General features: G+C 41.3%; 1 protein-coding gene across 4 annotated transcripts in view; it reads left to right on the forward strand.

Annotated features, from left to right (window-relative positions):
• spryd3 (SPRY domain containing 3) overlaps positions 1-26,695 on the forward strand; it is a 239,181-nt gene that overhangs the window by 180,424 nt on the left and 32,062 nt on the right. For all 4 annotated transcript variants that reach the window (XM_063037983.1, XM_063037986.1, XM_063037985.1 and 1 more), the window contains one exon: positions 15,867-15,924. In XM_063037983.1, coding sequence (XP_062894053.1) covers positions 15,867-15,924 — 58 coding nt within the window. The remainder of the gene's footprint in view (positions 1-15,866; positions 15,925-26,695) is intronic.

Genomic DNA, 26,695 nt, shown 5'->3' on the forward strand with positions numbered 1-26,695 from the left:
CCTCTTGCTGTCCTTCCCTGATGATTCAGGGAGATAGAATTAAAGCAACATCTTCACTGAAAATTACCTCACATTTTAAGCTTGCCTTAAAGCCATTTTCTGAAGTTCGATGTCCCACAAAGAATGTTACCCCACATTGTGTTTATACATTACTTTCTCTGCTGTTGTCTTCTTCTACACTTGCCAAAGGAGTGGAGTGCTATATAGATTCCAAAACAACGTGCTTCATGCAAGTCCAGGCAGCATGTACCTGCAAAGCATTCAGCCATAAAGTCAAGTTTATACCATCCTCACTCGGTCTGCTTGGGGACACAGGCAAAAATCCAGAAGCGAAAAGCTTGTGTAATTACTGCGGGCCATGAAGGTGTATCTGTGTTCATTACCATGATCCAGTCTCTCCATGCCCACTGTCCTCTCTCCACCAACCCACCGCCTGTGTTCTCCATGCCCACAGTCTACTGAAGCGCTCTCCCACATTCATTACAATGAAGAGATATAGGGCATCCTCATCGTAAAGCCCTGCAGGGTTTGTTTAATTTTTGTGCTTCAATTATTTTGCAAGGGCTCTGTGACCTACCAGAAGCACATTGTGACAGTAAGTCTGGTGAGACTGAGCCTCAATCTTTCGATTAATTATCTGTATGCTTTAGCAATAGCATTGTTTTTTTTTTAAAGTATTTGAATCATATTAATGGGCAAGGGTGTGGTGACAATTTTTTTTATACAAACATCTGATGTAAAGGCCATTTCCTTCAAGATTAGTGTGTGTATCAGATGAGCAAATGTATACTGTTTGTTTTGAAATTAAAAATCTTGGGTTTCCCACTTGGAAAATAAACATGCCCATTGATATTAAGCTGCATTCACCATGTTAATTCTTGGCTCAATTCCTGAACTGCATTTAGTTAACTGGTCTGAGCCAGGGCATTTCTCAGATTGCTTGCAGTTGGACTCAGAAAATTGAAAGAAATCCAGCAAGATCTTGTTGCTGACCTCTGTCTGGTGTCACCTTTATCGACCTGAATCAGTTCAAGGGCTTGAGCGTAACGCATTGGTCCTTCCCTTGGTTTCTCCTGCCACCATCGGTCAAACTGAGCAGGCCTGGGCACTGAAGGTCTGCTGCAAGCTTGAGGACTGCACTCGATATTTTCTCACATTTCAAAGATTCAAAGTACATTTATTATCAAAGAGTGTATAAATCATACAGCCTTGAGATTTGCTTGGTCACAGGTAGCCACAGAGCAAGAAACCCAAAAGAACCCAATTTTTTAAAAATATGAATAAAAATAAAAGACCAACACGATGTGCAAGAGAAAAAAAAATACAAATCATTCAAACAATTGAAGTGAGCAACAAGATTCCGAACCAAAATTGAGTCCTCAGATCTGAAACCCGGAGTAGACCCAAAGCCTCAGTTATCAGTTCAGCATATTGGCAGGCACTGAGCACAGCAGCCAGGGCAGTCTTCATAGCATCAGCGCCATGGAGAGAGGAGTGACCGTCGTGGAGAACGAGCAAAATCTGCTCTTGCCCTGCATCCCGACACGCTGTCTTTTCACTCTTTCTGGGCTGGTATTTAAATTGACCTAACAACGGAACAGCAAAAGGCTTCAGTGCCCTGGAGAAAGGAGTGAACATCACGAAGAGTAAGCAAAATCAACTCTCACCGCTGATCTGGGCCAGCGTTTAAATTGTTTAAACAGTGGATCGTACCTCGCACTAGTTCCTGGCTGTTGTGAAGCACCATGCTACTCAGCCCGCAGCTGCTCTCAAACTCTTCAGATCACCTCTGCACCCAAAGTGATCCAACCTCACACCTGGGCCAGTTGTACAGGCATCAGAACAACTCTGCCTCAAGTTCTCCTCTCCGAATGGCTCTTCCACTTGCATCGATTCTGCAACACACCATCCCACCTCATCCCCTGAACTCGGCTTGCCCCTTCACTGTTGGTGGTGAAAATTTAACACAAATTACCTCAGAAATGGTGTTTTTAATGATCTAGGCAGAATGCTTAACTTTTTAATTGCCAGTGAGCTGTTGCATGCGTTTGGTAGTGCCATCTTAACTGGAAGTGTCAGCAGTAACTCCCATAAGTGAACACCACATCCAATAAATATATGCATTAATATAGTATACTTGGGAAAACTCCCTTGGACCTTTCACAGCATAATTGACTAAAATAACACTGAGACAAAGCAGGGGTATTTGAGAGGGTTAATTTAAAGTTTGTATAATGATGCAAATTTAATGGGAAGTCTTTTGGGGGAGAATTCTGCTTGTGGGTGCCCAGGTGTCTTAATGCCACTACTGCAGTGGTAGGGAAAAGATAAATACGTATAAGAGGCAAGATCTAAAGTAGAGCAGAATTCTCCGATTTTTGTTTGGTTGGAGAGTGTTACTGAGTCAAGAGGGCAACACTACAGAAGGATCGTGCTACTAAATACAAATAATTTCTGAGGCAGGAACCAATGAGAACAAGTGTGTTAGTTGAGCAAGACAGTCTATACAAGCAGCAAGATTTTTGTTTGTGGAGAATAGTTGATGGGAGATGATGTGCAAGATAATAGGATCAGTTGGGCCTAGAAATGCCAAAAACATGAATGAACATTTAAGCAACAAAAGAACTGAGAAAAGGAGAAAGACAAATGATTACACGAAAGTGTTCTCTAATGCAGTGGCTGTGGAATCTGAACTCGACGTACTCACAAAGGTCACGCATCATTTGGTTTAGCCTCATAATCTGCAGGGAGTCGATGGTTAGAAATCAAAGATTTTGGTAGGGTCTAATGACAGGAGTTGCAACCATCCAGATGTTTGAAGAGAAGTGCAGCTCGTTGAGAGCTAGTTGTTGGGAAAGCGGTCTGAGAACGCTAACAAATAACTTATGTGAATTTGTTTCGATGTTTTGTAATCTCTAAGTGAATAAAAAGAACTAATCTTGTTGAAATGCAATTCAGTGGTTGGACTAACCACAGTCTCTGCTCAGTGGATCAGCTGACCTTTTCTGCTAAAATGTCTCTATGTTCTAAAATTGATCAGAAGCAGTAAAGCAATGAAATGATAGAAATGTTCATTCTGTTTCACCACAGACAATGTCTCTATTTTTAATGAGTTAAAGTCCTGGCAAAAGTGAACACAGAATTTTGGGTAGAGAGGGTAGGCGTTCCATTTTACAGGACAGTTTTTGACTATTTTGAGAGTTTTTGTGATGTCCTGAATGCCCAAGAATAACAGCTCACTTTTCGCACTGTTCCACTGCTTGTGTACTCAAAGGTTTCCATTTCATTCCTGCAGTTTCTAAAACTATTGTGGGGAAATTTAAGACTTCAATGATGACATTCTGTAAAACTCTTGAATTGTCCTTGGCAAATATACCTTTCCAGGTGAGGCAACACTTCACCTGCAAACCTGTTGAGTCATCTAAGGTATCCATCACTCTTGGTCCAGCCTCCTCTACATTGATGGGACCCAACATAAACTGTTTTCAAATGTTTTTATTGTGAAGCAACATCAGCTTAACCACAACCGACAATGTCCTAAAGTACAATGCTTCTGTTTTCTTTTCTTTCTTATAACAACATAATGAAAATCAAATGAATGTATGTGTAGTAAACAAGCAAAAAGCAAAGAAAACCCTACCACCCCATCTTCTTTCCCCTTCCCTCCCCTCACCCCTCCCGTATGTGCTGTTTAGGTCCTACTGCCCCCCCACACTTAGTTCAGCTGTCGGTCTCTTCTAAATACAACAGTAATGGTTGCCAGATTTTTTCAAATTCCTTGAGTCTGTCCTTGATAACGTATCTTATCCTCTCTAGATGCAGAGTATCCATTAATGCAGCCAGCCATTGTCTGAGTGATGGATTTTCCTCTTTTTTTTTCCAGAACATCAGTATGAGTTTCTTTCCATTAAGTATGCCATAGGTCAGGAGTTGTTGCTGGGTAGCCTGGAATTTACTTGACCTCGCAGAAGTTCCAAAAATTATTAAAGAGGGGTCTGGTATTATCTGAACCTTTAGTACCTTCGATAGGACCTCAAATATTTGCTTCCAATACTCTTGTATCCTGGGACATAAAACATAACTATGTAACAAATTTGCCTCCGAGGACTTGCATTTCTCACACATTGGGGACACCTCTGGGAATATTTTATGAATCCTTACTTTTGAGTAATGTAGTCTATGTAGGATTTTAAATTGTATTAAACAATGCCTGGCATTGATGGAACAGGAGTTAACATACTCCAAAGCCTCAGACCCAACATAAATTGGGGGACTGCTTTGTCGTGCACCTCCGCTCCAAAAGTAAAATTTCCCATTTTAATTCCTATCCCCATTCCAGTTATAACATAGCTTCCTCTTCTGGCACAATGAGGCCACTCTTGGGTTGGAGAAGCAACACGTCATATTCCACTTAGGTAGCCTCCAACCTGATGGCATGAACATCGATTTCTCTTACCGGTTTATTTTTTTTTGTTTTTCTTCTTTTCCTCTCTCCTTCTATTCCCCACTCTAGCCTCTTAACTCTTCTCCTCACCTGCCTATCAACTCCCCCCGTTGACCCTCCTTCTCTTTACCCCAAGATCCACTCTTCTCTCCTATTAGATTCCTTCTTCTCCAGCCCTTCACCTTTCCCACCCCTCCTGGATTCACCTATCACCTTCTAGCTTGTCCTGTTTCCTCTCCCTCCACCTTTTTATTCTGGCATCTTCCCCCTTACTTTCCAGTCGTGATGAAGGGTCTCAGCCCGAAACATCGACTGTTTATTCATTTTCATAGATGCTGCCTGACCTGCTGAGAATTGTCCAGCATTTTGTGTGTGTAGCTTTGAAATTCTGCTCTGGTTCTTCTACTGTCAGATCTTTTTAGATTTGCATATGAAAGATATTCATTTTGGCAAATTTAAGATATAGGAGCAGAATTAGGCTATTCAGCCCATTGAGTCTGCTCTGCTATTTATTTTTCCTCTCTATTCTCCTGCCTTCTCCTCATAACCTTTGATGCCCTTTCTAATCAACAGCCTGTGAACCTCCGCTTTGAATATATCCAGTGTATTGGCCTCCACAGCCATTTGTGGCAATCAATTCCACAGTTTCATTACCCTCTGGCTAAAAAAATTCCTCCTCATCTCTTCTAAAAGGACGTCCTTCTATTCTGTGGCTGTGCCCTCCAGTCCTAGACTCTCCACTGTAGGAAACATCCTCTCCACGTCCACTCTAATCTAGGCTGTTCAATATTCAGTCGGTTTCTATGAGATTCCCTCCCAACCCACCCCTGGTTCTTCTAAACACTCTCAAACACTCCTCACACATTAATTCTTTCATTTCTGGTGTCATTCTCATGAACCTCTTCTGGACTCTCTCCAGTGCCAGCACATCCATCCTTAGACATGGGGCCCACAACTGCTCACAATACTCCAATTGGGGTCTGACTAGCACCTTATAAAGCCCCAGCATTACATCCTTGCTTTACATTCTCATTCTCTCAAAATGAATATCAGCTCAACCTGCACGTCAACCTTTAGGGAATCCTGCACAAGTGCCTTTGCATCTCCGATTTCTGAATTCACTCCCTGTTTAGAAAATAGTCCTTTATTCCTTCTACCAAAGTGCATGGCCCTACATTTCTCTACACTATATTCCATCTGCCACTTCTTTGCCCTTTCTCCTAATCTGTCCAAGTCCATCTGCAGATTCCCTGCTTCCACAACACTACCTGCCCCCCAAGCTATTCTTGTATGGCCCGCAAATGGGCACAAAGCCAACAATTCTATCGTCCAGATCATTAGCATATAACGTGAAGGTAGCAGACCCAGCACCAACCCCTGTGGAATACCACTAGTCACCAGCAGTCAACCAAAAAACACCCCCTTATTCCCACTTTTTTGCTGCTGCCAGTCATTCAATCTTCCGTCCATGCTAATATCTTTCATGGACATGGACCCCTATCTTGTTTAGCATCCTCATATCTGGCACTTTGTCAAAGGCTTTCTGAAAATCCACATAAGCAACATTCATTGATTCTCCTTTATCTATCTTGCCTGTTATTTCCTCAAGAATTTTCAACAAATTTGTCAGGCAAGATTTCTCCTTGAGAAAACAATAGTGATTTCAACCTATTATGTGCCTCCAAGTACCTTATCCTTGATAATGGACTCTTAACATCTTGCCAACCACTGAAGTCAGGCTGACTGGGCTATAATTTCCTGTCTTTAGCCTCCCTTTCTTCTTAATGAGTGGTTGACATTTGCAATTTTCCAGTCTTCCAAAACCATTACAGAATCTAGTAATTCTTGAAAGAGCACCACTGATGCCTTCACAATTTCTTCAGCTCCCTCCACATCTGTGGTGTAGTCCATCTGCTCCAGGTGACTTATCTACCTTCAGACCTTCCAGTTTCCCAAAAACCTTCTCCTTAGTAATAGCAGCTACATTCACTTCTGCCCCCTGACACACTCATATTTCTGGTGAAGACTGATGAAAAATATTTATTCATTTTGTCTGCCATTTCTTTGTTCCCTATTACTACCTCTCCAGCGTCAGTTTCCAGCTGTCCAATATCCATTCTTGCCTCTTTTATTAGTCCTTGTATATCTGAAAAAGAATTTCTGTATCCTATCTTATAATATTGACTAGTTTGTCTTCCTATTTCATCTTTTCTCTTGTTATTGCTGTTTTTAGTTGCTCTCTGTTGGGGTTTTTAAAAAGCTTTCCAATCCTCTAGCTTCCCACTAAATTTTGCTATGTTGTATGCCCTCTCTTTTGCTTTTATGTTGTCTCTGACTTCCCTTGTCAGGCACATTGCTTCATTCTCCCTTTAGAATGCTGTTGCTTCTTTGGGATGAACTAATTCTGCACCTTCTGAATTACTCCCAGAAACTCCAGCTATTGCTGCTCTGCCATCATCCCTGCTAGTGTCCCCTTCCAATCAACTTTGGCCAGCTCCTCTCTCATGCCTCTGTAGTTACCTTTACTCCACTTTAATACCGATATGTACAATTTTAACTTCTTCCTCTCGAATTGCAGGGTAAATTCTAACATATAATGATCACTGCACCCCTGAGGGTTCCTTTACCTTAAGTGCTCTAATCAAATCTGGTTCATTGTACAACACTCAGTCCAGAATTGCCTTTTCCCTAGTGGCATGATTACAAGTTGCTCTAAAAAGCCATTTTGTAGACATTCCTTCCCTTGGAGTCCAGCACCAACATGATTTTTCCAATCTCACTGCATATTGAAATTCCCCATGACCATTGAAGCATTGTTCTTTTTACCTGCCTTTTCTATTTCTCCATAATTATGCAAGGGCATGGTAAAAGCCAGCACCCTGGAGTGGTGAACAAAGGCAGAAAAGAGTAAGTTGTTGGGTGGTGACCATTTCTACTTTGTTAGGAAGGGAGGTTTGCTCAGGAAGTAGTTGATTCCACAGGTGCCACTAATGATGGTCTGATTGCCAATGGAAATTATTTTAAAATTGCGAGAGTTTGGGCAATATGCCATCACTATGATTGGGAAGAGAAACTCAGTATAAGCAATAAGGAGTTATAATAGCTTGTGGGAAGTTTGCTCTTTCTGTGGTAAGAGACCCTTTCTGTTCACCTTATTCATGACATTACACACAGCTAATTTTATGATTAGTCATCTTCTGAAGTTTATTGCTATCCAAAAGAAAGCACAACATTGTTTTAGAAGGTCAAATGTGTGTTTTTATCTGTGGAGTTGTGTACTTAAACCAGAGAGGTAGAATAGTGCATTACTGTGCCCTTCGCAGCTATTGATGGTGCTGAAATTAATATTATTGAACAGTACATAATCAGCTAGTACTTATCCAATGAACCAGATCATTGAAGCCATCAGAAATTATGTAATTCAGATAACTTTATAAAGGAGTGAGTTTTTATGATTGAAGAACCTCCAACCCAATAGTGTGGGGTTCTCCTTTTTTAGATTTAAAAAGAAATTGCTATTTTGTAGGCTTTTCCTACAAAGAAATAGTTTGCTGGCATCCAAACCAGTTGCTGATTATCAATTATCTCCTGTCTGGAATTTTCTATTCTCTTTCTCATGATCAATCCTTAGACATTATCCTGGCTTCCTTGTGATACCTAGGTCTTTCTGACAATGTAGTCAATGTTAGGATTCCCATTAATGTTCGTTTCTGTGTGAATTCCTGTTACCACATCAGACCTGAGTCATTTCTGAGCCCTGTCCTATTATTTCTTTCTTTTTCTCATTCTCTTTTTACTTTGGTCTCTGTTGAGAAGATTTATCTCATGTATTTCTTTACATCTGATTGGCTGTCTTTTCACTTTACACCCATTGCCCCTGATTTATCCATGGCATTGTCATTGCTCAACATATTCTTCCAACCCCTCATTGCCAGCCCCAACAGCCATTTTACTTAGTACTGTCCTTCTCACTAGTGAAAATTTAGTCATTCCTAGAGAGCTCTCCGTTTAGCAAAATGTGTTTAACCTCCACTTTTCCCATGCTTCCCATTCAGTTCTTCCAAAGTATTCTCTTCAAATTTTTCCACGACTGTCACATGATTCTATGACTATGTCTTAACTAATCCATTCAATAGAATAGCCTTTGCTTCATTCCACTTCTACTATCCAAATACAGCAAGCACATCTGTCGGAAATGGCTTCCCTTCCCACTCCGACATTCATCTTTTGTGTTACATCCACCGGTTTTTCATACATTTCCTGTTTCATGGTGATGATATATAAGTTACTAATTTCTTCAACATTCTGAACCACGTCAGGTGGCAGGAAGCTTTGCCTATTATCCAGTGTCAATTTCTTTATACCTACCTCTCCAATATTTCCTGCATCCATTGCAATTTGAGCCATTCTGTTACTGAAGTCCTTTCCCATCTCCATGGCGCTACTAACCTCAATTGGACAAGCCAGTGAGCACTGTGAGGGTCATGTTTTTTGACTTCTCCAGTGCGTTCAACACCATCCGCCCTGCTCTGCTGGGGGAGAAGCTGACAGCGATGCAGGTGGATGCTTTCCTGGTGTCATGGATTCTTGATTACCTGACTGGCAGACCACAGTACATGTGCTTGCAACACTATGTGTCCGACAGAGTGATCAGCAGCACTGGGGCTCCACAGGGGACTGTCTTGTATCCCTTTCTCTTCACCATTTACACCTCGGACTTCAACTACTGCACAGAGTCTTATCATCTTCAGAAGTTTTCGGATGACTCTGCCATAGTTGGATGCATCAGCAAGGGAGATGAGGCTGAGTACAGGGCTACGGTGGGAAACTTTGTCACATGGTGTGAGCAGAATTATCTGCAGCTTAATGTGAAAAAGACTAAGGAGCTGGTGGTAGACCTGAGGAGAGCTAAGGTACCGGTGACCCCTGTTTCCATCCAGGGGGTCAGTGTGGACATGGTGGAGGATTGCAAATACCTGGGGATACGAATTGACAATAAACTGGATTGGTCTAAGAACACTGAGGCTGTCTACAAGAAGGGTCAGAGCCGTCTCTATTTCCTGAGGAGACTGAGGTCCTTTAACATCTGCCGGATGATGCTGAGGATGTTCTACGAGTCTGTGGTGGCCAGTGCTATCATGTTTGCTGTTATGTGCTGGGGCAGCAGGCTGAGGGTGGCAGACACCAACAGAATCAACAAACTCATTTGTAAGGCCAGTGATGTTGTGGGGATGAAACTGGACTCTCTGACGGTGGTGTCTGAAAAGAGGATGCTGTCTAAGTTGCATGCCATCTTGGTCAATGTCTCCCATCTACTACATAATGTACCGGTTGGGAACAGGAGTACATTCAGCCAGAGACTCATTCCACTGAGATGCAGCACTGAGCGTCATAGGAAGTCATTCCTGCCTGTGGCCATCAAACTTTACAACTCCTCCCTTGGGGGGTCAGACATCCTGAGCCAATAGGCTGGTCCTGGACTTATTTCATAATTTACTGACATAATTTACATATTACTATTTAACTATTTATGGTTCTATTACTATTTACTATTTATGGAGCAGCTGTAACAAAAACCAATTTCCCCCGGGATTAATAAAGTATGACTATGACTAATTAATGTAGTGCCATTCATCCTGCCTTCCCAATCTGTATATCTCTTGGGTTTCCTAAATCAATTGCATAGATCAAGTTAATGGGAGTCCCAAAGTCGAAGCCTATTGGCTGATGCCTGGAGGCTGGAGGCCTATCTTGGAATTGGTGGACTGGCCAGGTAGGGGTTGGGGGAGAGGGAGGAACAGGGCTTATTTTGCTGTTGTTGATTTGTTGCTTGTTCTGTGTTGCTCTACTGAGCATTGTGGGCATGCTATATGAGTGCCAGAATGTGTGGCGACATTTTGGGGCTGCCTCCAGCATATCCTTGGGTTGTGTTGGTTATCAGTGCAAACAATGTACTTCACTGTGTGATAGATAGGTAAATCTGAACCTGAAACCTAAATTATGCTTGCCTATTATTCCTATATTTGCCAATCTACACTGGGATTAAACCTCAACAGGAATGCAGTTGAGTCTTGAAAGAGTTTGGAAGCACAGAAGGAAGACTGGGTAGTGGTTGGGCTCTGGAGCATGGTAGGTCAGGGTCTGGCACCTTAAGGAGAGAGTAGGTTCTAAAAGCCTTGCAGAAGCACAGTGGGGCCCTTTCATATCATTTGGAAGGAATGCAGTCTGAGAGAGCATAGGAAGTTGTGAGTATTATACAACTTAGCTTCAACATCCCTGCCAGCAGGCCAACCCCCAGAACTTTTTACAGTGAAGCTACCTTGCACTGCAGGCTATAGGCAGCACTAGATTTCACATTATTACCTTCATTTAAGGGCCAACATCCTGCTTTCTATGTTCCTGTTGCTGGCTGAAATGATAAATGGAAATTGTGACCAGTGTGTTTTCCTCACATTGTCAACTGTCCTTCTTTCGTGCCCTTTTAGACAGATTATCATCCTATGCAGTTCCTAGCAACGTGCATTCAAGTGCAATACATGATTAGTTCATTATTTGAGTGGATTGTCAAGTTGAGACCCCTTCCCCCAACCTCTCAGGGGCATTTTAAAGATCCAGTGACACCATTTTAAAGAAAAGTGCAGGAGTTGGCATAAGGGTCAGGATTTATCTTTTCACCAACATCATTTAAACATGATCTGGCATTACCACTCATGGTTGATTATAGTATGCAAATTGCGCACTGTGTTCATGACAACAGCAATGTGAGTCACATTAAATCGTACTTCATTGGCTGTAAAAAGGCTTTGGGATGTCCTGAGATTTTGAAAGCAGATATGAAAGGTCAGTATTTTTCCCCTTTCTGAAACCTCAAAAGTGTTTCAAAAGCTTAATAGAGGGGAGTGTCTTAATTAATGTCAGTCTGTTTTGAGTTCAAACATCCAACAAAGAAACCACAGCTGCTGTAATCGCGGGTGTTGCCACATAATGGAAAAGGAGCAATTATTAATGAATTTAAATGTCATCATTTGAAGTGAAAACTTAGGAACATAGGCTTTTAAGCTCATCAAAGTTGTTGCATCATCCAATGAGATCATGGCAGACCTACACTCTAATCTTGTCTCAGCTTTTACCCAAGTTGGCAGAACTGGTCCCCAACCTCAACAATTTCTCCTTCTACTCCTCCCACTTTCTCCAAACTCAAGAGGAAGCCGTGGGCACCTGCATGGGCCCCAGCTATGCTTGTCTTTTCATTAGCCTTAGAACATAGACTGTTCTACGTAGCTTTGCTGGTGATGTTCCCCAACTCTTTCTGCACTACATTGACAACTGCATTGGTGCTGCTTCATGCACCCATGCTGAGCTTTGTCAATTTCATCAACTTTGCCTTCAACTTCCACCCTGCTCTTAAATTCACTTGGCCCATTTCTGACACCTCTCTCCCCTTTCTTGATCCCTCTGTCTCCATCTCTGGCAATATACTGTCTACCGACACCTTTCATAAACCTACCAATTCCCTATCTCTTGTAAAGATGCTATTCCCTTTTCTCAGTTTCTTTGCCTCTGCTGCATCTGTTCCCAGGATGAGGATTTCCTTTCCAGACCATCAGAGATGTCTTCCTCCTTTAAAGAACAAGGTTTCCCTTCCTCCACCATTGATTCTGCCCTCACGCACATCTCCTCCATTTCCCAGGCAACCGTGCTCACCTCATCTTCTCACAGCCTTAATAGTGATAGAGTTCCACTTGTTCTTACCTATCACCCCATTAGCCTCCTTATCCAACACATCATTCTCCACAACTTCCACCATCTTTAACAGGATCCTATCACCAAACACATTTATCACTCCTCCACTCTTCACTTTCTGCAAGGATCGCTCCCTCCTTGATTCCCTTATCATTCATCCTTCCCCACTAATCTCCCTTTTGGCACATATCCCTGCAAGCGACAGAAATGCTACACCTACCCATTCACCTTTTCCTTTACCTCCATTCAGGGGCCCAAACATTACTACCAGGTGAGACAACACTTCACCTATGAATCTGTTGGGTCATCTATTGTATACGTAAATTGGGGGACTGCCTTGTCAAGCACCTCTGCTCCGTCTACCTAAAGTGGAAGTTCCCACTGGCTAATCATTTTAATTCCCATTCCCATTCTGCCATATCAATCCATGACCACTTCTTGCCACAATGTGGAGGAGCAACACCTCATATTCTATCTAGGTAGCCTCCAACCTGATGGCATGAACATTGATTTCTTCTGGTAATGTTTTTCTTTTCCCCTCTCCCTTCCCTCTTTTCCTATTCCCCCCCCCCCCCCCGCCGGCATCTTATCTCTTCTTCTCACCTGCCTATCACTTCCCCTTGTTGACCCTCCTTTCCTTTCTTCCAAGGTCCACTCTCCTCTCCTATTAGATTCCTTCTTCTCCAGCCCTTTACCTTTCTTGCCCAACTGGCTTCACCTGTCACTTCTAGCTATCCTCCTTCCCCTCCCACTACCTTTATATTTTGGTGTCCTCCCCCTTCCTTTCCTGTCCTAAAGAAGCATCTTGGTCCAAAATTGCTCTGGATTTCTAGCATCTGCAGAATCTCTTATGTTTTCCTCAAATCCATTTACACCTTTGATTATCAATGATATGTTAATCTCAGATAAAATTGGCAACTGATCTAGCATCGAATAGACTATTCCAAGCTTATACCATCCTTTGCACATCACTGTTTGCTAACTTGTTCCTGAAGGGCTTGATCCTAATTTTTACACTGACTAAATCCATGCAGTCCATGTACCATTCTGATAACCTATGATGGAATCCACTTAGGGCCAATTCATGCTTCCTAACATGTGGCGCCCAGATCTGCTCTCTCCAGGTGTGGTCTTACCAGGGCTTTGTATGGCTATTACATAGCATCTGTTCCCTGTACTCTAATCTGCTAAATCTAAAGCCCAGCATTTCATTACCACTTCTGATTTGTGTTTTTTTTTTGTACCTCTCCATGACATTTCAATCAATGTACAAGCCCTCTAAATCTCTTTAATCGTTTTAGACCTCCACTGCTTCTGGCTCTTCACCATTTAGTAAGTTCTCTGTTCTATCCTTTTCATATCCAAAGTGGTTGACCTCGCATTTGCCTAAATTGATTCTGTACTTGTTACAGCCATGCCTATTGGTTTAATCTATTAATATCTTGCAATTTAATGCCTCCATCTACCTGTACACACGCACAATGACACTTCTGTCCTTGGTAAAATTGGTTATCCATTGTCTGTGATGCAGAAATGCAGTGAATAGTTCAGTGAACAATTTCTCATGAGGGGCTTGATCATATGTCTTGTAAAGATGTACATAAATAATTTACATGTTTCTCGGCTGCTACTTTAGTTATTTCGACAAACTATTTCATCCATGCATGACCCACTTTTCAGCTGTCACTGATCGCTGACTGCTGCTGATCATTGAAAATTTCCAAGGCATTCAGTCACACTATTACTAATTATAGACCAGTGTAATTTCCTGGCAATAGATGCTAGGCTAATTGCTCTATAATTCCCTGTTTAGCACTCTCAATCACCTTTCTTAAGCTCTGATAATTCAGTTTCCAGTTTTACTCAGTCCTGTGGTAAAACAGATATTTTGAAGCATCGCAGCACAGGTCTCTTCACCCTCGAGGTACATTGATACACTTTGCAAGCTATAAAATTCTGCAAACTGCTAAAAATACGCCACACTGGTTCAAATTTTTGCTCAGTTGCTGTCAGTTTTTTTTTAAATTGCTGAAGCCCAAGGTTATAGGGCAAGTTGAAGCCTTGAAATTAAATCTTTATTCAGTGAACCGCACAGCAGATAAATGCTAATATGGCAAGATATACTGTACCACTTGTATGGTATCAACTCAGGTCACTGAGTGGTGATGTGGATAATAGAAAACTGCCATGCTAAGACATGGAGGAATGGCAAGTGCGCTATTGGGGTTTGGACAGAGTACAGAAAATTTTCCTTATGTCCAACCTGTACTGTACCTACTCTTGCGATAATAGATGGAACAGTACTGAGGGAGCTTTACTCTTTTTCTAATTTATGGTATCCCTTCCTGAGGAATGAGAGGCAGGGATCCTGTATCCAAATCGTGCTGTCCCTGGGAACATGTGAAAGGCTTTATTCTAATTCTAACCTATGATGCTCCTATCCTGAGATTTTTTTGATGGGACAACATAGAGGTTGTTTCACTCTATATCTAATCTTTACTGTCCTTGGCTTAGTGGAGGAGGGTCGTACTCTGGTTCAAATCTGTGCTATGTGCCTGTACTGGGTATAATTTATTCCTCAAAAGAAATTGTTCGTTGAACTCTTCACTGTATTTTTTATGACGAAGACAATGGAACAGAAGACCATATATCCAAATTTCAAAAATAGATGTCATTGTGTGCATCTGAAATAGAACATAAATGATTCTGCAGAAGTAAATTTTCTCATCTCAGCACAAAATAACAAGCTAAGGCTAGTGTGTACCGTTCTGTTTGCCACACTACAAGAAGGGTGATGTAGAAATAAAGTGCAGAAGAGATTCATTAGGGTGTTGCCTGGAATGGAGTTAGTTACATAGAGAGATTGGATAGCTCAGGTATGTTCTGACTGGAGTGAGGAGGATAAAAGATGATCTTATGGAGGTTTCTAAGATTGGGGGCATAGGATACATAATTAGTCTTTTTCTTAGGTGGGAGAGTCTGAAACTAAAGGACATAGGTTTTAGGTGAGAAAGTTAAAGGGGAAGGAAGAATATTTTCCACAGATTGGTGTTTATCTGGAATGAGCTGCCAGTGGAGGTGATAGAAGCAGGTATAATTATAGTGTTTAAAAGCTACTTGAGCAGGTACGTGGACAGGTAAGGAGTTGGAGGGATATGGGCCTAATGCAGGCAAATGATTAGCCGATATAGGCTAAATAGTACAGTACAACTCACCAGATAGGTAAAGGACAACGCGAATGGATGCATGAAAATAATATGTACATCTTGGTTTATTTTTGTATAGCACAGATTGGGACATTTGTGGAGGATGAGGAAGGTGGGGAAGGAATGGGAGATTAGGAGGAGATATGAACATTGTGTAGGTAGAAGAGATTAGTTAGCTATTTGATTGCTAAATTAATTGGTTCAGTACAAAGTTGTGGGCTGAAGGGCCAGTTCTAGTGCTGTACTGTTCTATGTAGTATCTCGTTTAGTATGGATGAAGTGGGCCGAAAGGCCTGTTTCTGTGCAGTGCAGCTCCATGACATTATGACTGTGATGAAGAAAGTAAGAATGCTATTCATTCCCATTGTCAAGCAGCTCCCAGTGCTTGTCCATTGATTTTCAGAGGCACTGTGTCTTCACCCCAGAGAAAATTCCTTGACCAAGTGTTTGATAACTTTCCATTTCTCTTTTAGGATTACCCAAAAAATCGGCACCCTGGCTGGAGTCGAGGATCGGTGGCCTATCATGCAGGTACATAAATAAAGTTCAAACATTTCAAGGCATCTGAGCCATTTTCCACAACTATTATAAGGTCTGGTTGTTGCTCCTTTGGACTGCTATGTTAGTAATACACTGCGTTTGGTAATTACCCTTGCATTTTAAAGTGCTACAGGATTCTGTTGGTAAAATATTCTAATGTTTGAATCCACTGGATCTCCCTATGTGGTACATTGATTTTAATTGGTGGGATAAGGAAAATCTTCAGAAAGGTTAATGAAGGGTTTAGGCTGATGAGAAGAGTTTTGATGTTTGGCATATCAGACAAATGCAGTATTGAACATACAGAAGATGTGTTATGCTTGGGAGTGTGTAATTGAAGAAAGTGGGTAATGAGAACATACCAAAGGCAAAGAACTACAATATGCAGGTGGATGCATGAAAATAATATGGCACCTTGGTTTATTTCTGCATGGAGCTGATTGGGAAGCTTGCGGCAAGCGAGGTAGGTGGGTAAGGAATGGAAAAGAAAGAGGAAATTTTTAGTCAGTGATAAACAGGAACAGGGCTCAGAAGGCTAAGGACTATGTTGAGGGGCATTTTAAAATCCAACCAAAGCTCTAATGGGATAAGGAGAAATAACTTTTCAAAGGAAAATCTGGCAAATGTTCTGCAAAATTTGGGCTTCAAAAGCAGGTTGTTTTTTTTGTGTTGAGGTTGGTTTTAGTAGGATTGATTGAGAGCCAACTTTCTTTGTAACTGAGGTATGTAAGTACCTATGTATCTTAATAAATCAGGAGTAGATATAGGTTAGCATAGTCATTGTTTGAAATTAGAGCAAAGGTTTTTAAATCAGTGGGAGCCAACTTTGCTGTTTAAGTGTCGAGGAAACTAATGAGGAAGCAAAGGTTCTTTATATCAATGCAGTAACTATTGATTAGTATCTTCAAGCTGGCACAGAAAGAGTAGCGGTCTGGAGCCCAAGTAAGACGCCAGGTGGGGCCATGTTAGTGTGATGGGAGATTGTGAAGAAAACCTTTTCAAAACGTAAAGGGAAGGAAATTGTACAGCATAAGAACAGAAAATAGTAAGTGTAGAAATTTGGTATTGGCTTTCCAGAATGAAAATACTCAGTTGGTGAGAATCAAACTTGTGGCAGAATCCTTAAAGAGCTCCACAGCATCACCTGTTGACCAGATGTTGCAATTACAATAGAATTACTTTGCTATGAATGCTGAAGGGAATTTTAAAGCACCGCTGTATGCTGAAGAGAAGTTGTAATAACTTGTGTGGTAAAAAACTTGACAAGTTTGAAAAATAAAGATAAAATGCTGTATTTGTTGTTTAGAGTAGACAGAATCTGTAGAGAAAATCAGAGTTAGTATTTTGAATGGGTTACCTTTCATTGGAGTTGCGTCTGACAGTTTTTTTGTAGACCAAAGAGGTGTGCAACTGAATGATTTTTCAAAATTTTTACAGTGAGGAAATACCTTCACAGACAAAATGCATCAAAGTGCATAATAGCCATTGAAATAATTTTAAAATGTGTCACATTTGGGAAACACTTATTGCAAACAGCAAGACCCTCAAATAGCGTTGTGATATCTGATAATAAATTTTTGTGACTTTGACTTAGAGATATGTTTTGGTCTTTGGACATTGGGAAGAACATAATGGCATAGTGTCGCAGTTGGTAGAACTGGTGCCTCCCAGCTTTTGAGACCTGGGTTCAGTCCCAACCACCAACACTGTCTGTGTAGAGTTTGCACATTCTTCCTGTTACTGTGTGGGTTTTCCCCTGGGTACACTGGTTTCCTCCCACACCCCAAAAACATGTGGGTTGGTAGATTAATTGTCCCTAATCTGTGGCTGAATGGTAGAATCTAAGCCATGCTAAGAATGTGGGGAGAGCATAACAAAATGCTTTTAAGTATTCTGACTTCAGCTACCAACTGAGCCATTGTGCTGCAGGCTTCTCCCTACTTCATTCATCTTACTGACTCCCTGTTTCTCTGTTCCACTGTTACAATAGTGCATTAGGATGTATGTCTTGTCTTTTCCAGAAATAGTCAATAAAAAAAATCTTGATTCTGATCCTGAAACCTGATTCTGATTCATGTCAAAGGTGGCTACTGGGAACATAGGAGGAGCAGGCTTTGCAGCAGGGGTAGAAACTGGGACATCAGCAGTTGAGGTTGACATCCAAGATAGAATACATGCTGGCAACATGGGACACTGAATCATTGGAGCTCCAACAAAGCTATTTTAGGGAGTAAGTAGTGGACTTGGCAGTTTAGGGAGTATTAATCTATGGTTATAAAGAATGGAAAAAATCTACTGCAGATACTAAGAGATGTAAACGTTCTTTGCATCTAAGGCCTAAGTGAAGAATCAGCACTGTCAGACTCTGAAGAGAGCAGTGAAACCTTTATTGACAATGAGACCAAATACTGAAGGTGCAGGTTTTTTTTGGAACCCTTCACTTTCCTGGGATTCAAATCAGACCAGGTTTAAAAATAAAACTTATATTTTCTTTTTTATATTTTTGAAACAACATCATACCACCAGAATTCTGTACAGGGTGACTGAACTGAGCAGCAAATGCTTTCACTTGGTCTATTCCCCTTTGTTTTCCAAAAGGTTTATATATGTCATTGCTTTCCCAGGACTGTGCCTTCAGTTGCTTTGATTGCATCGTTCTTTCCTTCCTCGACAAATAAACCGTTTCGCCTCCACAGCTTCCCACCACCATCTAAACCTGTATAATTCTGTAGTTTCTTTATGTGCCCTCTCCAACAACTCTCAACTATATTTATGATAAACTGCTGAGCATGAAAGTTTCCTCCCCAACCCCTGTATTGTAAACTGTTTCCCTTCCTAGGGTATTGTCCCTCTTGACAAGTCTGTTATCATCATACTCTCATGGGGAAAGAAATTCTTGCAGACTACCATTTCTGTCTCAAACTTCCTTTCTGCAAAGCACTTAAATGAGTTGTGCCTCCCGTATCCATTCCCATTGTTCCAGTAATTCCACAGTTTGAACCTGTCTGAACAGATTTCTGCCTGGGAGAGAATACTGGTGTCGGGAGCAGATCCTATGAGCTGCACTCAGTGGTATCAAGTACTGTCAACCACAAGTGACTTGGTATCACTTTCGCCATGAGTTAAGAGATTGCGAATTATCTTTTGGGTGGATGCAAAAAATCCCACGCACTATTCAGTGACAAGTAGATTCATTTTGGTATACACACCAATGTTTATGACAACCATTGAAACATAATATTTGATTATTCATCTTATCGCTGATAGGCCTTAACTATGTGTGATTTACCACAGCGAGCACACTTCAAAGTGTACTCATTTGTTAGAAAATCATTTGGTATATACTGAAGTTGTGTAAAGCAGTGGAAGTCTTTCATTTTTTTTTGTTGAAACATCCTTATTGAAAAAAATGTGCTTATTCTAATCAGAAAGAAATGTAAGACACAAGTAGTTTTCACTGCTTTCCTTCCCTTCAAATGAAAGCAGTTAGTGTACCACTTTACAGTACCAGCAATCGGGATTGAATTCCGGCCACTGTCTCTCAGGAGTTTGCACGTTCTTCACATAACCGTGTGGGTTTCCTCCAGCTGCTCCGGTTTCTTCCCGCATTCCAAAGACGTACGGGTTAGTAAGTCATGGGCATACTATGTTAGCACCAGAGACATGTTAATACTTGCAGGCTGCCCCAGCACATCTTCAGGCTGTTGGTCGTTAGCAGAAAATGACACATTCACTGTATGTTTTGATGTAAGTGTGAAAAAGCTAATCTCATTTTAGAATTTATCAGACAATAAATTACCATGCAGCCATTTTGATCAAAATCCCTCAAACTCCAATAAGATCAGAGGTCTATTGGTCTGTTTTTGGTAGTGTTAATTGAGGGTGGAATGTTGACCTGGACGATGGAAGAACTTTTCTAGTAATGCTAAAGGATCTTTTATGCCCAAACAAACAACCAGTCTAATGTCTCATCCAAAGGATGCCATTTTGAGTTATGTACTGTAGCACCAAAGGACTTTAGCTATTAGTTTCGGCTCTGGCTGACGTATTCTTTCAAGTAAAGTAACTCCTTTAAGTTGTTTCACCATCTTGTGTGCAGGATTCCCTCTGTACTACTTCTAATATCTACTTAAACAAAAGAATTATGTGGGGTGTAAGAATAGAAATGTCTTGTAATCTGATAATGTTATTGTGCATGATTCTGAAGGCTAACTAAAAACGCCTCAGTGAGGCAAGGCTAAATATAAATTGTTAAACTGCTTTATTGTTCCAGTTGAGAATATACAGAGTCAAAGGATACCTAATTTTCTACATTGAATGTTACTTCCTTCCTCCAAGAACAAGAGAAAAATAATAACCAAATGCCTTTCACAGGCTAACCTTTTTTTCTTACAACTTTTCTCACCAAAATTCAACTATCTGGATATAGGAAGGGTGTAAAATAAAGGTTGATTTTCTATATCTTAGCATCCAACACAGCTTGGAATGAAGCTCAATTTTCTTGTTCAAACGTAACTGTCTGTCTCATCTTTTTCTGATTCCAAGTAAATGGAAGGGCTATGAATCTTACTTTTGATATTCGTGATTTGCCCTTAAGTCCATGATAAAACCACTTTTTTTTTACCCAATTCTGTTCCTGCCTCTTAATGTTATGGTGCTGGGTGTCTAAATCCTTTCTGATGCTGAAGTACTATTTCTAAAGATAGCACAGTTATATAAATATTAAATAAGAATATTCTATTTCACATAACGCATTATTACCATGTCAGTGCCAGCAATTTCATTATTTAAATACTGGAAATAAATAGTACAGCTTAAACTTAATTCTCTGATGGAAATTTATTGCTGGTCCTTGGTTGTCACTGGATCCAAGTCCTGGAACTCCCTCCCTCCCAACAGCGCTGTCGAAACACCTTTATTAGAAAGACTGCAACGGTTCAAAAAGGTGGTTCACCACCATCTTCTCGCAATACCTAGATACCAAAAGATGTAAATGTTCTTTTAGCCCAGAGGATCCTAAGAAGGGATATAAATGAAATTTAAATAAAATTCTAGGTGGCATTTACTAGGTGCATAGTCAGTAAAGGTCTTCAGTGAGGTAGCAAGGGGACAGGGTAAAATTGCTGTCCCAAACAATTATAGCTCAGAGGAGGACTGAACCCAATTGACATGCATTGAGTCAGCAGTTATAAGACCGAAACAAGTGGCGCTCCTCAAGGTTTCTGTAACTTTTTCTAGGTTAATGAGTGTCTTATGTCTACTGTGTGCCAGGAAGCTGGAGGTCTTCGTTTTCCAGTCTTTTGAATTCTTTTGCAATGGTTTTTATTGTGACAGGGCTTCGGTGCTTGAGGGAAAGGAAATGAGAAATCTGTTCCCACCCGTGTGTATCTTTTAGAGTCTATAATTGTTTTCTGTTTGTTCCCATAGTTACCAGTGAAACATTTTGTAAACACTTGCAGCAGCTGCCTGTGTACAAATGGAAGTGTGTACACAGAAAGCACTGGCTGTGTGCTTCATTCAGGACTCCCATGCAAAACTTCTCATACAAGCTGCAGGATGTGAAGTGACTGGGGAGAGAAGTTAAAGTATATGCTGATTAAATGAATGACAAAATCAAGAGGGAGAAATACCACCAGCATTATTAACTTTCTAATTCCAAAGTCTGAAGCCTTGAGTGAAGGTAATTTTGCTATTGATTAACAGAGTAGAAATATGCTTTAGCACAGGGGTTCCAACGGACTCTTACCATTAACCGGACCCCTCAGTTAACGGTAGGAGTCCATTGGAACCTCTGCTTTAGCATTTCCAGAAATAATTGTGTGATGTTATTTCAAAACATGAGGCAATAAAGACAGGAGATTGAGTCCCAATCTTTTAGGTTGCTGCCCTATTCACACACATTTTTTTTACTTAAGCAATGCAAGGATGAAGAAAAAAACTGGAACAGACGCACAACTTACAATATTGATGAGAAAATGTGCACTTAGGTAAATAAAAAGGACTTGGCTGCTCACTGGAAAAGAAAAAAATACATTAAGGTTGGTAGAAAAAAATTAGGTGGAAGGGCATTGTCAGTCACAGAAAGAATGCAGCTGTAGAGAGGGCTGAAGTAAAAGAAAGACATCAATATAGTTGGAACTGAAGATGTTAAAAAGGCTTTGTTATGCCAGTATTACAGATCTCCGAATTCTGGAAAGGAAATTGAGGAGAAAATCAGACTGAGAAGTGAATTAGGAAAAGTTGATGCAGGGATGAAGGAAGAAGGCAGGTGAATGTGAGGCTAATTGGTCGCTGGTGGAAGGTAAACACTAATGTGGACTGGTTGTGCTGAATGCATTGTGGGCATTTATTGCCCGTTGAGAAGGTGGCAATGAGCCGCCGCCTGAAACCACTGCAGTCCTTCTGGTGAAGGCGCTGTTGTGGAAGGAGTTCCAGAATTTAGACCCAGTGACAATGAAGGAACAGATGAGTTCTGATGAAGGGTCTCGGCCTGGAACATCGACTGTTTGTTACTCTCCGTAGATGCTGCCTTACCCGCTGAGTTCCTCCAGCATTTTTGTGTGTGTTACAGAGCTGTATTTCCATGAACAAATTAACATTAAAGGGTATCGTGTTTGCAGTGCAAAAAAGCAGACCTATAATGTTTTTATTCACTATTTAAGTTTCTGGGATTCATATGGCATAAATGTTTTATGTTAAATAGATTATGCTAGTTTTTTCTATGGAAGAACCTCTGTGTAATTTGGAAGGTTCTATCACATCTGAAATCCTGTCTGCCCACTACCCTGGACCCCCATCAATTTGCCTATCGGACCAACAGGTCAACAGAGGACGCCATCTCCACGGCACTTCACTCTGCCCTGACCCACCTGGACAGCCCCAACTCTTACGTCAGAATGCTGTTCATTGACTTTAGTTCAGCATTCATTACTGTGATCCCCTCCAAGCTGATCGCCAAACTTTGCCAGCTTGGTATCAGCTCATCCCTCTGCAATTGGACCTTGGACTTTCTGACTAACAGATCCCAACCAGTTAAATTGGACAACCTCTCCTCCTCCACTCTCACCCTGAACACTGGCGTGCCTCAAGGCTGTGTGCTGATCCCTCTTCTGTACTCCCTTTTCATCTATGACTGCGTTCCTGTACATGTTTCTAACTCCATAATCAAGTTCACAGACAACACCACAGTGGTTGGTCTGATCAGAGGAGATGACGAGACGGCCTACAGGGACGAGGTCCAGCACCTGGCCACGTGGTGTGCGGACAACAACCTGGCCCTTAACACACAGAAGACCAAGGAGATCATTGTGGACTTTAGGCATGCTAGGAGCCACACTCACGTCCCCATCTACATCAACGGAGCTGTAGTGGAGCGTGTATTAAGCTTCAAATTCCTTGGTGTCCACATTTCCGAGGATCTCACCTGGTCCCTGAACTCCTCCATCCTGATCAAAAAGGCGCAACAGTGCCTTTATTTCCTGCGGAGCATCAAGATAGCTCACCTCTGTCCCAGGATACTGACGGACTTTTACCGCTGTACCATTGAGAGCACACTCACTAACTGCATCTCAGTGTGGTATGGCAATTGTCCCGTATCAGACTGCAAAGCACTCCACCGTGTGGTGAAAACTGCCCAGCGGATTATCGGCACCCAATTGCCCACCATTGAGAACATCTACCATAAACGCTGCCTGGGCAGGGCGAAAAGCATTATCAAGGATGCATCTCACCCTAACCATGGACTTTTTACTCTCCTCCCATCTGCTAGGCGCTACAGGAGCCTCTGCTCCCGCACCAGCAGGCACAGGAAGAGCTTCTTCCCTGAGGCTGTGACACTGCTGAACCTCACATCACAGCGCTAAGCAGTATTGCACCCATATTGTACTGTCTCAGTACTTTTATATTTGTGTGCTGTAGCACTTATTTTTTATTCGCAGTTATTTTGTGAATAACACTATTCTTTGCATTTCTGGTCAGACGCTAACTGCATTTCATTGGCTTTGTATCTGTACTCGGCACAATGACAATAAAGTTGAATCTAATCTAATCTAATCTCAGATAGTTGATCCCTTTGGCTTCCTTGTGTTGCTTAAACCCAACATGTAAATCTCATTACAAGTGCCCCTACTTTGCAGTGTTGCTGAAGATTGAGGCAGAAAAAATGGATGAATGATAATAGTTTGGGTTATTTTCCATTAGCAGAGTCATGACCCCATCAGTAATGGCTCTCAAGTCATAAATATTTTTGCAATAAGAAAGATATCAATATGGAAAAGTTGCATACAACCACTATTGTACAGAGAGCACATGGCTAATATCAAAGTAACATTTCCTCTAGGGATCTAAACTGGATTTGAACTCTTAATTCCCCTCAAAAAGCAGCACCTGACTTCATAGTATTTTTCAGATCTTCCCAAATCTCTACACTGCTGATGATGTTTTTTGAAACTTGGTCACTCCTGTCACCTAGAAAGCACAGCAGCAATTTGTGCACAGTGTTGACCAGATTATCTATTTTATTGAGGTTGTTGAGTTTTTAGTACTGGCCCCAAAAATTTCAGGATAACTCCACTGCTCTCCTTCACGTGAGATATTTTCTCATCTGCCTCAGAGAACAATTCAATGTCGCATCTGGACAACGTAAATAGTGAAGGGACTACATGTCACCAGACGTGATGTGTGAATGTTTTCCATATTATGTGATCCTAATCTTGTTCTACTGTTGTGAGAGGTCAAGCAGAAGCAAGTGTGTGAGTGTCACTCTCATTACCGTCTTTGAGATGACAGTGACTTGAGTAATGAGAGAGAATTGGAGCTGAATCCAACATTTGATTTACTTTTTTAGTCCAGAAAAATTATGGAATTAGTGAGAAGAAATGGCCTATGATATAAATCTCTCACTGGAGTTTTGACTCAAAAGTAGTTTTAGATACATTGAATGACTGCAGATTAGCTCCTCGTCCTTATGGTTTGTGTTAACGTCTGAATTGTTAATATTAGCAACTCTTAACATCACCATTTTTTTATCATTCTGTTTGTTCAATCCTAAACAAGCAGTCTGAAGCTAATGCTGCTTAATGCTAATCTTCAGTTAAACAAATTAATCACTGGGGTGTATGGCTATTTAAAGTAGCAATCAGTACTGACCAGAGCTGCTTGGCTCCCCAACTGCACTTTGATCAAAGCTACCAGACACTGAAGTGAAAACAGAGTTTCAGTACAAAAGTGATCAGCACAACTAATGAGAGTAAATAAAAATGGAATTTGGGACCAGTGATTTGACCTTAATAGGTTTCTCCCTCCTATTTCTTTACATAAGGGAACCGCTCCTACAGTTGTATCATCAATTATTCAGTGTTAAATTGCAACAGCCTCCACCACCAAGGTCAGCAGGCACATGGGAACACCAGCAGTTTCAGGTTCCCCTCCTTGTCGTACACCATCCTGACTTTAAAAATATACTACCATTCCTCCTTCATTGCTGGGTCTAAATCCTGCAACGTCTTCCCCCAGCAGCTCCGTGGGAATACTTTCAGCAGAAGGACCACAGTAATTCAAGGAAGTGTCTCACTGCCACCTTCCCAATTAAATATGGGCAGTGTTGATCTTAGTAATGCCCAGAACCTTGAAAGTCGATAAAAATCAAATGTTAAGAGCAGTAAAGCTAATTGGGGTCATCTCTTTGAGGCTGGTAAATAGGAAATGGAGTTGGTCATTCAATCCCGCAAGCCTGAGAATGTGGCCAATTTTTACTTCAACTTCATTTTATTGGTCTTGACTCCCACGTTCCTATCAATCTTGTCATGAATGACTGAACTCCCAACATGTGCAACTTTTTTTTGCAGGAGAGAATTCAGTGTTTCTACTTCCAGACTGGAGGAAGCACTTCTAATTTCACTGTTAACTGGCCTAGCTTTAAGTTTAATATTCTCTCTTGTTCTAGCAGAGGAAGCAATTCCTCTGCATCCAGTCTCTCAAATATCTTTGCATTTAAACACTAGGATCAGATCACCCATCTCAAATCAAGAGAATTCAGATAACAGTGATAAGTTTTTTTTCTGTTAAGAACTTTGGGGGATGCTTTATTGATCCCAAAGGAAATGACAATGTCGCAGTAGTATTACAAGTGTACGGTTCTACAAATATTAGAAGAGAAGTAGAAAGAATAAAAATAAGTTACCACAAACAATCGAACAGAAGAGGGTCATCACTTCCCCGGCTATAGGTCGATTCATTATAGAACCTGGTGGCTGAGGGTAAGAATGACCTCATATAGCACTCTTTGGAGCAGTGCAGTTGTCTTGGTCTATTACTAAAAGTGCTCCTCTCTTCAGCCAAGGTGGCATACAGAGGGTGAGGAACATTGTCCAGAATTGCCAGAGTTTTCTGTAGGATCCTTTGTTCTACCACAGCCTCCAGTGTGTCCAGTTTGACTCCTATAACAGATCCAGCTTTTCTAGTCAGTTTATTGAGCCTGTTGGCATCACCCATGTTGATGCCATTGACCTGACACACCACTGCATAGAAGTATATAAGGAAATGATGCTGAGATAAAAGATCAGCCTTGATCTTGCTGAATGGTGGAGCAGGCATGAGGGGCTGAATGGCCTGCTCCTGAAGGTGTGTGGTATCTGCACAGCACGACTGCCAAGATAGGATGTTCTGTGGTAACAAGCAGATCATAGCTGGTGCATACAATTGGGTGAAGAATATAACAGATAAGGTCACAGTAGAGCATTACCCCTGTTGACCAATCCATTAC

This window comes from Mobula hypostoma, chromosome X1, assembly GCF_963921235.1.
Source record: "Mobula hypostoma chromosome X1, sMobHyp1.1, whole genome shotgun sequence".
Lineage (NCBI taxonomy): Eukaryota > Metazoa > Chordata > Chondrichthyes > Myliobatiformes > Myliobatidae > Mobula > Mobula hypostoma.